At 43.0% G+C, this 16,078-nt stretch overlaps 1 protein-coding gene across 1 annotated transcript in view; it reads right to left on the reverse strand.

Moving 5' to 3' along the window:
- SCRN1 (secernin 1) overlaps positions 1–16,078 on the reverse strand; it is a 63,416-nt gene that overhangs the window by 18,297 nt on the left and 29,041 nt on the right. The window contains exons 3-5 of the mRNA XM_020993345.2: positions 11,912–12,093; positions 4,319–4,521; positions 43–237 (exon numbers count right to left, since the gene is read on the reverse strand). Of these exons, the coding sequence (XP_020849004.1) occupies positions 43–237; positions 4,319–4,521; positions 11,912–12,093 (580 nt within the window). The remainder of the gene's footprint in view (positions 1–42; positions 238–4,318; positions 4,522–11,911; positions 12,094–16,078) is intronic.

Consider the following 16,078-nt stretch of genomic DNA (forward strand, 5'->3'; position numbering starts at 1 on the left):
CAACAAATGAGAAAGAGATGCTTAAAGGGTGCCTTTACTTACCCTCTTGTTTTTCTAGGCTGTCTTTGCCTGAACAGCAGCCCAGGTGGTCATCTGCTTGAGAAAACACTTCTGAGAAATTGAACTCTTGGTCAGTAGTCCACCAGCCTTGACCTTCAGCATAACTCCTGAGCTCGGGGTGCTCTGCATCGATCTTGGATGTGATGGAAAGCTGGTTACAAATGCACTTCACTCCCTCTACAGGAAGAGTGAAACTTGCATTAGTTCAAAATATACCTTGGAGGAAGCCATTAGAACCTGAGAACTCCCATTGCCCTCCCATGTTGGTGCTTAATGATGGGAAGAAAGTAAAACTAGAATGTGTTAAATTGGGTGGATATGAAAACAGACACCATCTTGTCCTATTTCTGGGTAAACTACATTAACCAACACAACCGGAAAACTACCCAACCCTGACCAGAGTGTGATGGAGTGAATAGATAATGCTTAACTGAGCTTAAATTTGCAATTAAAGAAAAATATGTGAGGCCCCTCCACCATCTGGCTGAAGGACAGCTAGGCATTTATTACCCTAAAAAGGTAGAAAATCCCTTCCAAGAGAGATGCTTGGCTATCACTGGCATTTAGGATGGTAAAATTTAAGGAAGCCACTTGTGGGCTTTTGTTACACACCCACCCACACACACACACACACACACACACACACACACACACACGCATACACATACACGAGAAAGAAACTCAGACCTGGAAAGGTGATGATAAAGATCAGAGGATTGATGAGGAACCCATGAGGAAACTGAGGCCTGGAAGGCTAAGTGATTTATTTGCCCAATGTCACACAGGCTCTAATCTTTAGAGGTGGGCTATGAACCTAGGTCATAAGGTGCTACATCTAGAGCTAAAAGACACCTCTAAGGCCATCTTGTCCAGGCCAGCTGTCTCACTTTACTGAGGAGGAAACTGAGGCACAGAAGACTTAAAGGATTTGCTCGTGATCACAGTGCTACTAAATAGCAGTGGTGGGGTTTGCACTGAGTAAATGTTGATGTTGAGTCCTACAGCTTACCTCCTTTGCCATGCCATGACTCATCAGGATTAATAATAGTAGCTCATTTTAAAAGCTGCTCGTAAATCATGGTGTATATGCTCCACACAGTACCCTGTGATGTAGTATCTGAAAGTCCCTTCCCTAAGAAACATAAATGAAGTCCAGCAAAATCAGCATCAAAATGTGCCCAGACCCTGAGTTTCCTGTCCTGTGTATGACTGGACAGAGGTCTTGTAACATCCACAAAGCAGAGAAAACAGGCTTGTTGAGCCCATCTCTGGACCTCAGAATTCAACATACCCATGAGCTGAGTTAGGCTTGGGTCTACAACACACTCTCCAGGGTCAAAATATGGAAAAGGCTGCCTGTGAGAGGCGATTGTTAGCTAGAAACTGTGGTTGGAGTAGGGGGTGGTCCTATTTGCTGCCCACAAAGAGCAGTAGATGAGGAAAAACCTAGAATCATAGGCCACAATCAGTTTATTGCCCGAAAATGGAACTGAAGGCTGGAACCAGGGCCGCTGCATATATGTAGTCTTTTCCTCTGTTGTGTTTCCCTGTTCTCACTTCCCAAATGAAGACAACTGGCTGCTCACAAGAGCTGGCCTCTCTTTGCCTTTTAGCATCACAGAGGAAAGTAGAAAATAGAAATTTTTTTTAAAAAGTGAACTCTCTGTCCTGCACCGGTGATTTCCATACAATTCATGCCAAGCTGCTGAGAAAGCCCCAACTCATGAGCAGGCACTGAGATTTTTCTTTCTTAACTGAGCTGATTCAAAAAGGCTATTTCTTCGTGTATGCTTAGCGGCTGCCGGACTTGAATCTGTACTCAGACTTCCCGCAATCAGCCAGTAAAAGCAGCAGCTGCACAATTTTTAAAATGTCGGTGTTTTTTGAAATTAAAAGTAGATCTATGGAGGAGGGAGGGAGATGGGCTTTTATTGAATTCCATTGAAAATAAACTTCTGGAATAGAGACACCCATCATAGAGTTCTGCATAAATACCATGTAATTACAGTGCAGAGCTGACATCCCCATCCCCATCTGGCCTTGGCTCTGGTAAGATCTTTTGGCAAAGAAGTTTTTAGGAATTATATCACACTAAGCTTTAAACCACTCGGCAGTCTTTCTCCAAGGCCCAGCAGAGGAGTTACCTCCTCCAGGAAGTCTTTCTTGATTCTATTACTTGTTAGTTCTCTATCCCTCCCCTAATTGTTATTAAGTATATACTATATGCTATGTCTATATGGACAACAGGCAGCTAGGTGGTGCAGTGGATAGAGCACCAGGCCTGGAGTCAGGAAGACTCATTTTTTGTAAGTTCAAATCCAGCCTCAGACACTTACTAGCTGTGTGACCCTGGGCAAATCACTTAACCTTGTTTGCCTCAGTTTCCTCATCTGTAAAGTGAGCTGGAGAAGGAAATGACCAAGCCATTTCAGTATCTCTGCCAAGAAAACCCCAAATGGAGTTGTGAAGAGTCAGACACAACCAAGCAACAACAATATATACTTATCTGATTACACAACACACAGGTACAGAGGAAAATGCAAGTTTTGTCTTTGCATCCCCAGTGCTTGGAGGTGAAGAGGAGGACAGAGCCAGAGCACCTGGGTTCAGATCCCACTTTGGATGCTTCCTATCACTGGTAACTCTGGGCATGGCCCTTAACTTTCCTGGGACTCAGTTTCCTCATATGTAAAATGACTAGATGAGCCTCTTCCAGCTCTAGGGCTATGGTGCTATGACTTTATGACATATTAGTTACTTAATAAACACTCATTAGAAAGTAGATCTCCATCAAATGAGGGAAAGGTCAAACGAGCTGTGACACAAGAATAGTGGAATAGTATATTCCATGCTGTAAGAAATGACAAATATGGTGACTACAGAGAAGCAAAGGAAGATGTAGAAACTGATGCCAAGTGAAGTCTGCAGAACCAAGAAATTGATATACGCAATGACTACGACGACATAAATTTAAAAATCAACAACCGAACAATAGAACAGAGTGCTGTGAGATCACAATGACCAAGCTTGGCCCCAGAGTGACAGGAGGAGAGACCTGCCTGTGCTGTTCTGTGGATGAGGGAATCCACGGGCATGTGACATGGCAGATAATGCCAGACTTTTTCTGTCAGCTAGTTTTGTTGAACTGGTTTTTTTCCCACTCTTTTTTATTCTTAAAGGGGTTGGCTCTCTGGGGAGGGCAGGGTTACGTTAGGAAATGTGGGCGGCATGAAAACAAAAAATATCAGTAAAACTTCATTTAACAATAAAAATAAATGCTTGATGGATTGAGGCAGATTAGAATGGCATTAGGTTCAGTAGATTTTATGTTTTATTGGAATTCTTTTTTCTAATACTCCAATAACTCTGGTTCCCAAAGAACACTCTCTTATATTGAACCAATTTTTTAAAAAGTCTCAAGATCAGCACATCTGTTGGTGGGTATAATCTGGAATGAGCCAGGCTTCCATTCCAGAGTCTCTGAGGGCCCTGGGCACCGGTGGTGTTGAGGGTAAAGGCTTTGAACTAGCAGCCTATGAATGAACTTAATGGCCTGTTTGCAGTTCTAGATTGGTCCTGGAGATGTGGAGAATTGAAATATAAAATATTAGGTACCAAATACCCCTTGGGGAGATTTTGTAGGGGTTTCACCAAATCTGTTTTTTCCAGCTCTCTGGAACTCTGTAGAGCGTCTCTGTCCCCAGCTGGGATCAAGCACTGTCCAGACAGAAGAACCACAGGGTAGGAATTGATTTCGCCAGATACATCCTCTTACTTTTTTCTATTGAAGCAAAACAGTAGAGAAGCGAGAGTTCTGCTTTCCCACAAATTTGCTAAATCTGAACGAAGTCAAACTGTGCCCTGTGATATCACAGATCACCAAGTAGAATCAAAAGGCCCCAGACTGCAACATTGCAGAATTGCAGGGGTACCACCCCTCCAAAGCTGGTTCATCTGCTTGGATGACGCGATGATGATGTCACTACCTAGGGGAAGAGACTGGGGGAGGGGTGAAATCCAAAGGCCAGGACACTTACATGGAAAAAACCCGTTTTATCTCCTACGAAACAAGCCTCCTGCACCTTGGCTCTGAGTACATCATGACTATGAGGAAGCAGAGACCTGGGCAAGGGGCAGAGCTAAGCAGAAGAGGGTGCATGCACAGAGAGGAAGCAAAGTCTCCCAGGTATCAGGAGGCCGCCAGCCACACCACCTCCTTCCTCATCCTCATCAGCTCCCATCACCCAAGCTCACCAACCTGTGATTTTTTCAGCTGCCCAGTGTTTCCCTATGGTCTCTAACACCCAGGCTTCTTCTCGATCCACAATCAGGTATGCGCTTTGGAAAGTGTGGCACAAGTTCCCATCTTCGTAGTAATTTCCACCTTGCCCGTGCTCTTCCAGCAGGGAAACAATGACGTCAAAGGCCTCTTTGGCGGTGGCACCTCTTTCTAGACCCAGCCTGTAACAGAAAGAAAAAGTAGAACCCCAGTCTTTTTAATACGCTTTGAGATCATTGTAACAATCAGAACCTGTTTAAACACCAATAATAATGACTAATATTATTAACCGTTAATAACTAACAACTACTAATAAATAGTAACAGCTAGCACTTTCAGGTTTATAAAGTACTTATACATGAATTCTCCCATCTGATCCTGGCACCTACCTTGTGAGGTAATTGTTTTATTATCCTCATTTTACAGAGGAGGAAATTGAGGCAAACAAAAGTCAAAGTAACTTGTCCCCAAGTCACAACTAGCAAGTATCTGAGGTAGGATTTGAACTCAGGTCTTCCTGACTTCCCAGTCAGCTCCCCATCCACTCTGCCCCACTGTCACTCACCTGGCACATAGTAAGGGATTAATAAATGCTTGTTAATTGACTGACTATAGCACTAGATGTGGCATCTGGAAGACCTAGGTCCAAATCCCACCCCTGACCCTCACTAAACTGTGTGACCCAGACCACTGAGGCATCACTGAACCCTCTGAGCCTCAGTGTTCTCATCTTTAAAATGGGGATGATGACACTTGAAGTGCCTGTCTCACAAGATTGTTGGGGCTCAAATGCATATAAAATACTTTGCAAGTTTTACAGTGGCATATATGTATACATACATGTATATATATATATATGTTATTAATATTAAAATAAAAGAACTATGCTTTCGCTGAAAGAGTATTTTCTTTTACTGGACTATTCCAGATGCTAAAAAGAACATGACATTTATTCCCATAACAGGCTTATTTTCATGGTCAGATAATTGTTCACTGGTGTGTTTGACACTTTTCTATTTAAGCTTGCTTAAGAAGACTTAGTTTCACAGCAATGATTGGGAAGGTGGATCATAAAACCAGGAGAGAACAACATAAGAATAAGCTCATTACAAAACTGACTCAAGGAGACCATCCTGTTAATAAATGTCTCCTTTTCTAAGCAGGGGATTGGGGAAGGGAATCTATTTCTTATATTAAAGAGTCAGGAATTATGGAAGGTCTGTCATAAGGAAAAGGGATTAGCTTGGATCTGCCCGGCCCCCAAGGGCAGGACTCTGCCGTCAGACAGCTGTTGGCCAAGCATGCCTCCCACCCCTTGGCAGAAGTGATGGACTAGGGGAGCAGAAAGAGAGGTAACGTTTCTGGACGTGGCCCCTGCCTTGATTTGCGTTGTTTGGTTATATTGTTTACAAGGTAGGGCTTTGGCTTGTGGGAGGAGGAGAGCTGATGAATAATGAAAGCAATGGGGAAAAAAAAGAACAAAGAAAAGAGTTTCAATGAAACATTTAAAAAATACACAGACGTTCGGAAGGAGGCCCAACAAGCAGGCAGTTTGGACCCTACTGGCTTAAATTTAATTTACACATAATAAAAAAATAAAGCTGCATGAGGGAAGTTCCCTCTACCACCCCAGCTGCCTTCCTCTTTCAGATCATTCCAAATTAACAGCTCTTCTAGAAGGTGATGCTCAGGAGATGTGACTTTATCCACCAAATGACCAAATCTGTGGTAAAGTGAGGCACCTTATTATAGCTCCAGACATGTTGATTTGGGACCAGAGATCACACCAACATGTGCGTTGATGAAGCCTCTGATGGCTGCCCTTTTCTTGATGGAGGAGTTCCATCTCCAGTGCTTCTAATTCCTCACTCATCCTAGCCTGCAACCCCTCCACTGGAATGATTAGCAGAGGACAGAAGTCAATGTAAGTGGCTTGAGATTACATTCTTATCCTGTGAACCATCCCCAGTTCTGGCTGGCCCCCAAAACTCTTTTCAACTACAGCATATCAACATTAATCTTCTTGTAAAGGACCTGTATGTATAAAAATATTTAGAGCAGCTCTTTTTTTGTAGCAGCAAAGAACTGAAAACTACAGATGTGCTCGACAATTTGGGAATAACTAAACAAATTATGGTGTATGAATATGACAGAATAACATTACACAAGAAGCAACCTATGGAATGACAAAGTGGATAGTATCAGAGAGACCTGGGAAAATCTGTATGAACTGATGAAGAGGGAACTGAGCAGAACCAGGAGAACAATTATACAATAAAAACAGTATTGTAAAGACAAACAACTTTGAAGGACTTAAGAACTCTGCTCAATGCAAAAAAACAACCACAATTCCAAAGGACCAGTGTTGAAAAATACCTTAAAGAGAAGTGATGGATTCAGGGTGCAAATTTAGCCACAAATTTTGGGGCATGGCAAATTTGTTTTAACTATGCCTATTTGTTTGTTACAAAATATTTTTGTTTTTTTCTTTTTCCACTGGGGGATGAAGGAGGAAGGCAGGATAGAATAGGAAGAAAGAAAGAAAGAAAGAAAGAAAGAAAGAAAGAAAGAAAGAAAGAAAGAAAGAAAGAAAGAAAGAAAGAAAGAGAAAAAGAAAAAGAGAAAGAAATGAAGGAAGGAAGGAAAGCAGACAAGAGGATTGTTGAGGTACCTTTTTTTTAAATGTAGAGAATATAAGTAAGGCCAGAAAGAAGCACAAATGCACAGGATAACTTTGAAAAGCTATAGGTTTGAAAGTTATAGGTTGTTTTTTTTTTTACCTACTTATAAAGAAAAGCCAGTTGCAAATAATAGAAATCTGAAGTTTCATGTACAATCCTTTTTTTTCTCCTTTATGTGAAAATGTTCATCCTATTTGGTGTTTGTTAAGTTCAAAATAAAAATAATTTTTAAAAAATTCATCTATCCAAATCCTTACCATTCTTCAAAAACCAGCTCCAACTTTCTATAAAGCCCTCCTGTAATATCTTGCTTGCTTCTCTGACCCAACATTCATAGAGCTGAGTCCACTTAACTCTGGCCTTCAGATTTAGCCCTGCTTCCAGGCCCTGGGACCAATCCATCTCTTAAGCAGAAAAGGAGAGGTCAAAGCCCTCGATCCACCAGGTGGCCCAACATCCCATCATCCTGGCACCCAGCTGTAATCCTCTTGTGCCTTGGCTCTGTCCCTCGGTTCCTGCCTTTTACTCCAAGTGGCCAAGGGCCCTAGTCCCAGTAACTGGGTCCCGTTCTACTTCCTTGTCTTGGTGCTTTGTAGGCGGAATGGTGTAATTGATTAAGTCAGACAACCTGGGCTATAAGCCTGCCCTTGCAGGCTTCTCTGTGCCTCAGTTTCCTCATCTGCAAAATGAAGGGATTGAATTCAATAATCCCTAAAGTCTCTTTCCAGCTCTAAACCCTTTCCCTGAGCCCCTAAATCCTTCTCTCTTCTGAATTTCTTATTGCTGTATGGGGCACCACCATGCTCGCAGGCACCCAAGCTCAAACCTCAGTGTTATCCTTGCTCCCCACTCCCGCTCGTCCCACATAGTCAGTTCTTTGCCAAACATCCCACCTCCCTCATGCGCATTTTCTTCTCTCCACTCAGCCAGCCATCACCTTAGGATGGGCACTCTTTACCTTGAGCCTGGACCGCTGCAATAGACCTCCACTGTCCTGCTTCCAACTTTCCCCACTCCAATCCATTCTCCTCTCCACTGCTAGTCATTGCATGACAGTGTAGGTCTGTGCATGTTGCAGCCCCTTCCTCAATAAGCTGCAGTGGCTCCCTATTACCTCTGGATAAACTATAAACTCCTCTGTTTGACGTCTAAAAACCTTCCCAGTCTTCTTATACTTGATTGCCCTCCACACACTCTTGTGATCAAGCCACACTGACCCAGTGCCCTTCCTCATCCTCGCACTCCCATCTCCATGCCTTGCATTGACTCTGCCCATGCCTGGAACGGTCTCCCTTCTCACCTCCACCACTCAGCTTCCCTGGCTCTCTTCAAGACTTAGGTTAAGTCCCACCTTGTGCAAGCAGCTTTTCCTGATCTTCCCCAATGGAAGTCTAAGATGGATGGATAGATAGATAGATAGATAGATAGATAGATAGATAGATAGATAGATAGATAGATATATGTGTATATATGCATATGTAAAAATAGTATGTGTATATGTGTATATAATGCATATGTGTATGTACGTATGTATATGTATATATGTACATATTTCTATGTCCCTAGTTGCTTTTTCATGCTTGTCTTCCCCTTTAGATTTCAAGCTTCTTGAGGGCAGAGGCTGTTTGTGTTTTTTTAACTATTCTTTGTATCCCTACTGCTTAGCATAGTACCTGGCATGCAATAGACACCTAATAAAAAATGCTGTGACTTCACCTGTATCACATGGCTTGCCTTCTCAATGGGTAGAGGGAGGGTTACAGAGACAGAGAGAATGTGGAACTAAAAATTTTTTTAAATAAATGAATGTCAAAAAGATAAATGATAAGATTTTTAAAAATAAAATGGAAAATGCTAGTTGACTGAGTGACTAAATACTCCGCTTCTGTGTGGTCTGCCCCATGCCTCAGTGCCTCCAGGCCTAGCGTCTTGCCTAGCTTCTCTCCAAGCCTGCCTGCTGCCAGCTTCCTGGATGCCAATCACCTTACTGGGTGCTATTCACAAAGTAAAAACAAACAAAAAAACAAGTCTCTGCCGTCAGAGAGCTTAAATTCTACTGGAAAGAAGCAATGGGCATATAGATAAGCCTATGGCTCAAGATGCCCGGCTGTAGGCTCACATAGACTGATTTGATCTCAGGGGCTAACCCCCAAATATCCCTTCTCTCTCAGGCTCATTGTCTCCCCACACACACACAGAATTTACTCTGGCAAAATCTCCAAACACATCATTTAGAGTTCATGTTTAGGTCCCACCATTGCAACAGGGTCCCAGATCCCCTTGCGAAAAAAAGTAGATATTATAGTGACTGATCTGGGCACAGTATCATGTCGCCTTGGCCTCCCTAGGGGCTACCACAGTGTTTCATACAGGGAAGACACTTCAAAGAATCCTTCATTGCTTAAATTGTACTGAGAACCACCAAAGGAAGGTTAATCCTGGGAACTCTTTCTCCTATGATCTCTCACAGGGAAATGCCAAGGAGGCACCAGCAGGGGTGGTAAGAACAGGTCAGCCTGCAAACTTGAAATCCTATCCTTTTTTGAATAAGGTGCCCTAGCAAGAACAGGGCTGGTAACTGTACGATCTTTGAGAGACCAAGGTGGTTGGCACAGATCAGGGCAGACCTACTTGTGCCTTCTCACTTGATACTAAGCAGCGCCTTAAATAATTCAGTGAGGGGTGATGAAAAAGGCAGAAAGGGTAAAAGCATATGTCACTGCGCAGCCTTAGGGGGCTGGCAAAAGCTATCCCTCTAATGTGACAAGTGGGCGGGATCCTGCTCAAACTGGGGTCTTCTAGCTAAGCACTGGACAGAGCATGAGATGCAAAACGCTCCCTCTTGCATGAAACTCACCAGTTTGTGTCTTGCTGATCTTTCCCAGGAGCTGCCTTGGCTCACACGTTGCAGGGTGCAGTATGAGAAAGCTAAGATGGACCCATTGATTAAACCTTTGCCACTCTTGGCTGCCAGGTTAGAAGGGCAACAGGGAAAATTTCCTCAAGGTGCCCCCACTCAATCAAGCAACAAGCATTTCTTTACAAAGCACATGTCAGGGACTGTGCTAGTGAGGAGAAGGAGGTGGGCAGATGAAATGCCAAATCCACCTTCATAACAAAAATCGACAAAAAACAGACATGGAGCTCAGTGATGGCTTAGCTCTCACCTGGACCTGGATATATAGTCTTTTACCCAGAAGACTTAAGACCAGACCTTGACTATGTACATGTAAAATGAGGGTGGTGCGTTGATGCTACCAAAACCTTCACTATTGTAGTAAAGCTTTTGGGTGAATGGTATGACCCAAATGAGCAGTTAAGTGTTGCAGTGGATAGAGTGCTAAGTCTAGACCTGAGTTCAAATCTGACCTTAGACTGTGTGACTCTGGAAAAGTCACTTAACCCTGTTTGCCTCAGTTCCCTCATCTGTCAAATGAACTGGAGAAGGAAATGGCAAACCATTTCAGTATCTCTGCCAAGAAAACCCCCAAAGAGTCGAACATGACTGAATAACAAAAGTAACACAATTGTGGTTTGTATGGTATGCACTGACTTTGGGGTGGAGCAGAGCCCAGGATATGGTGCTCAGATTCCTTGCAAAGACACATGGAATTTTCGAGGTAAAAGGCGCCTTGAAGAATGTCTAGTTCAATGTACTTATTTTACAGATGAGGAAACTAAGTCCCTTACAGATGAAGCAATTTTCTCACAGTCGCACAGCTTAGACTACATGGTGTCTAAGAGTCCTTCCAGCTCCAAGTTTCTTTTTCAATTTTTTTTAAGAAAGAAATCATAAACTTTTATTCTTAATACAGGTAGAAGAAGGCAATATCAAATTTTAAAGCACAACAAATTAGTCGACACTGATGGAACATTTAACATTCCATTCTTTTTTTTTTAAACACTATCTTCTGCTAGTTTATACTGGATTTTACAAGTTTTGCTGCTACAACTATCATGCTAGTTCTACTTCAGCTCCGAATTCTTGATCTTATATTCCTAAAGGCTTGGTTAGGCCCAGAACTCCTGCCTCTCCATCTGGTGGAATTAACCACTGTCCCCCTCTGATTTCATCCCATTACTTCAGAGAATATAAAAAACTTGAGAATGTCCTTTGGCACTATCCCTTCATCTCTTGTGTGGGGTGGGAGAAGGAGAGGGGAAAGAAAGAATTTTGGTGGGGGGGGGGACACATGGGTGACAAAGAAGGCTCAGAATTTCAGAACCTGAAGGGATCCTAGAATTTATCTAGGCCAACTCTACATACTCCTCCCCAATTTTACAGAGAAGGAATTAGAGATCCATGGAAGCAAAATGACTTGTCCAAAGTCTTGAAGGAAAGGTAGGTTAACCCCAGTAACTCATTCCTCTATCATCTCCGGATAGAGCAAGGGTTCTCTCCAAAGTCCACATGCAGCATTCTTTCCACAGCACCATGTTATGCCACTAGAAGACCTTGGGTGGAGCGGCCCAAATCAACGGGACAAGCCTGAATCTGAGAGGCAGAACAGGTGCTGGAAGGAGCTCTGGGCTTAGAATCAGGAAACAGCTGGATTCCAATTTACTAGCCATGAGACCATCTCAGAGAAGCCATCCCACTTCTCTGAGACTCAGCTTTCCCATCTATAAAATGGGGAGGAGGAGGGAGGAGAACCTTTGCTGCCCTCAGATCTACTTCCCACCTCCAGCCCTGTACCAAATAAGACATTTGTCAAGTGCTCATCACAGCTCGTGACATACTGTAGGTGCTTCAGAAATGATTCTTTTCTTCCTTTATACACAGGACAACAGCCAGCCAGGGCAATGCCTAACACTCAGGGTGTGTATGTGCATTTGCCTGTTTCTCTTGGGTGACAAACCCATCCCACATACTGGCAAAGTCCCCACCTACCGCACCAGGTCCATTCCCAATAAGGCTTCATTCTCAGGGGCAGGCTCTCTGGTACTGATGGCTTCATTGGCGATGCAGACCCCATGCTCGTTGGCTCCCATTTCTGCCCCCCACAGCCAGGCAGGTCTGCTGATCACAATGGCATGTGTCCTCGGGACTTGGTCGATTGCAATGTATGTACACTAAGAAAGGAAGAGGAAAAGAGAGAGAATTCAGTTCAGTTTAATGAGCATTTATGAAGCACCTACTGTGTGCCAGGCACTCTCCTAGAGATTTAAGACAAAAAGGCAATAGATTCTGCCCTCAAGGAGCTTATATTCTGTGGGACCCTTAAGCTGCCCAGATTGATGCTTTATTTTGTTCTAAAATGAGATCTAGCTCCACCTACAAATCAATAAGCTTTTATTTAGCACCAACTGTGTGCACCCAAACCACGAACTAGGCAGAGGACAAACATGGAGATGTTCATCCCCAAAGGTGTCTGCCTTCATGCTTTTCTGCAGCACTTCTGCCGTAAACTAGGTACAATAAGATAATATACTAAGGACCCACAATTCCACCAGTGGGAGGATAGATCCTGATCATGAACCATCTACATTACAGGGTTACTATGACCGACAAACGAATCCCTGGGCAGCTGACTTGGGGCTGTCCCTGTCCACACTGAGCCAACCTGGCCCTCCCATGGGGCACAGGCTGTCGTCAGGACCCTCCACAAAGCCCTCCCATCTTGGGCAGACCTCACTGCTGTCACCTTCAAGGTCATCTCCTGCTCAACAAAACTCATGAGGATTTTCTCACTTCCTCTGGCACATCGTTCTTATCTCACGACATAGTACTGGATTAGGTCACTGCGGACCTGGGTTCACATTCTGCTCTGCCACTTATAACCACTTGCTTGACTTTGGGCAAACTGCTCCAATCACTCCCCCTTTTCTGGGCTTCACTTCTCTTATTTGCAAAACAAAGGGAACGTTTCAAACAACCTTTCAGTTCTAACTCGGGAATCCTTTGATTGTCTTCATCTCTGGCATCTTTCATTTTTGTGAATCTTAAAGTCATAGATATAGAGCTGGAAAGGATCTCTGAAGACACCTAGTCCAACCTCTCATCTTACAGGAATAAGACAAGCAAGCATTTATTAAGCGCCTACTATGTACCAAGCACTGTGCTCAGCACTTTACAGGTATCATCTCATCTGATCCTCACAACAACCCCGGGAGGGAGGTGCTATTATTATCCCCATTTTACTCTTGAGAAAAACTAGGGCAATAGAGGTGAAGTGACTTGTCCAGAGTCACACAGCTGGCTCTTTGACTCTGCAGAAACACACTGCCTTAAAGGCTGTGTGAGTCCTGTGTGAGCCATTTCTTCTCTCTCTCTGTCTCTCTGTCTCTCTCTCTGTCTCTCTCTCTCTGTCTCTCTCTCTCTCTCTCTCTCTCTCTCTCTCTCTCTCTCTCTCTCTCTCTCTCTCCAGCTTTCAAACGTTATCCAGTTTCCTTTATCTTAAAAAACGAGCTTTGATTTGACCACTCAAACTACCATTCAAATTCTCTCCTTTTAAATTCCAGACCTCCCAAAGCTCATCTACAACCATCTCCATTTCCTATCCAGCTATTCCCCTCTTAAATTCCCATAATCAGGCTTCCACATCCCCCATTCTATTTAATCTGTTATCTCAATTGTCACTAAATATTCCCTTCTGAGAAAGCCCATTTTCCTTCCGCATTTAATCAATCAACAACATTGTGACAAGCACCTGGGATACAAAGACAAACAAGAACAGGCAGCTAGGTGGCACAGTGATAGAGCTCCAGCCTTGGAGTCAGGAGGACCTGAGTTCAAATTCCAGCCTCAGACACGTACTAGCTCTGTGACTCTGGGCAAGTAGCTTAACCTTGATTACCTCACCAAAAAGGAGAAAAAAATAAAAAGACAGTCAAGAAATTCCCTACCCTTAAGAACCTTCAAGTTTAGAACCTAAGGGTTAATTAATTGTTTCACTATTGGGTTTGCAACAACTCTCATTGAATAAGCACTTATGAACCACCTATTATGTGCAACTTGACCATGCTTGGTGCTGGAGATACAAAGATAAACAATACCCAGTGCCTACCCTCAGAAAGCTTACCTTCTAGGAAGAGTGATAGCTAAATAAAGTCCAATACTTCATTCTTATTCCCCCATAGTGCCTAGCACAAGACCAGGCACATAGTAGGTGCTCAATATATGCTGATTTGATGATAAAGACACAGAAAAACAAATAAAGAAAACCACCTTGTAAAGCAGGAGTTCTCAACCTTTTTGTGTCATGGCCTCCTCTGGCAATCAAGTGTGATGAAGTCCATGGATGCCTTCTCAGAACCGTGTTTTTAAATACATAGAATTGTCATGGAAACCAATTATAATGAAATATCAAAGTATAAAAAATAAAACCAAATAAGTTCATGACCTGTAGGTCAAGAATCCTTCAGAAATTGTGATGTCAATGGGACACACTGTTCCAGACCAAACAAAGGAGTGAAATAAAACAGTGATCATGGACAGCTTTGTTTACAGCCTGTAAAAGTCTGGAGTTGCTCTTTTTAAATGCAGAATTGGCTGGGAAAGTCTCTGCCATGGATGAGGTCCAGCAAGGCTGGTATTATTGAAGAGGACATCTCTGGTTGAAGCCAGAAATAGGTGGGGGAGGGAGGGAAATGCCTCTTATGGATGATACATTTGACAGCCCTTTGCCATGAGAAATCATAGAGGTGCTAAATTCCAGTTACCCAGTCTGTTCTGTGACCGAAGTGAGGAAGAGCATATATTATGGATGGGAGAGACCAGCTTTGGCAGAACCATAGAATGTCAGAACTGGTAAGAGTTCAGGGCCCCTCGAGCCCAGTGGCAGTCTGGTGAAGCCCATTGGTCCCTTCTCTTTGAGATATTGAAGAAACAGCCAAAGAGCAGAGGAGGGATGTGATGGGGGGAGGATGGTTGGACTGGACACAGGCTGAAGCAGCCTCAGAAACTTCAGAAAAAGATACAAAGCAAGCATCACAGCCCTAGAGCTAGAAGGGACCCCAAAAGCTGGCCAGGGCACCCCCTCAGTCTTACAGAATAGGAAAGTGAAGCCCAGGAAAGTTAAAAGACTTGTCTCAGGTCACAGAGGGAGAAAATGACAGTGGTGAGGTAGATTACAAGCTCCTTGAGGGCAGGGACTGTCTTTTGCCTCTTTTTATATCCCCAGCACTTAACGCAATGCCTGGAACACAGTGGGTGCTGATTAAATGTTTGCTGAATTGAATTGAATTGAGCTAAGATCCTCTGCTACCGTATCTGTCTATTTTCAATTATACCATGCTGCCTTGTTAAAATATTTACACACACATACATTTATATGTATATATATGTGTGTGTGTGTGTGTGTGTGTATGTGTGTGTATACACATATATATACACCCATACATATACACACATTTTCTATATATATATAATATGATTCTATGTTATATATATAATTCTACATATATAAATATACATTCTATATAAACTATATATTTACACTTTATATATTATATATAGTTAAATATACTATAATATGTGTATAACTTTGTGTGTTATTTTACTCCTTATTTTGTAAGGACTTTTATTCTTCATTTTATTGGTTGTTAAGTTTATTATTTTTTAAAGTTAGTTGAATTATTTATCTAAAAACTCTTTAACATGTGACTAAGAAATCTGCCTCCCAGATCACAATCCTGAGCCTCAGCCACATATTAAACTAAAAATATCCCTAATGGGTGTTTTTTTCCCCTTTTAAACTTTTATTTATTGTACAAATTCTTTATGCCATCATTTGCCATTGCAACCACAGGCCCTGCCCAGCCTGCCCAGTCTGTAGTTTCTGACACATGCAGCCCTTTCCTTGTTGTGTACTCAGCTAACCCCAAAGCTCCTCAGTCACAAGGGCATAAATATGAGTGTGGACCAAGAAACACATATAAAGAACTGCCACAAAAATGAGTAGTCCTTCCCTCAGTGTTCCATAGCGTCTTCCCACACTATTAACAGCCAAGGGCAGGATGGGAAGAGGGGCCAGGAGCCTTTTTGGACCCAGTGAAGAGGCAACACAAACTGGAGGCTTGTCAGAGTCCCTGAGGAGTGCAGTAAGCTTCGGCACGC

The sequence above is a fragment of the Phascolarctos cinereus genome, unplaced genomic scaffold, assembly GCF_003287225.1.
Source record: "Phascolarctos cinereus isolate Bilbo 61053 unplaced genomic scaffold, phaCin_HiC Scaffold_1;HRSCAF=81, whole genome shotgun sequence".
NCBI classification, from domain to species: domain Eukaryota; kingdom Metazoa; phylum Chordata; class Mammalia; order Diprotodontia; family Phascolarctidae; genus Phascolarctos; species Phascolarctos cinereus.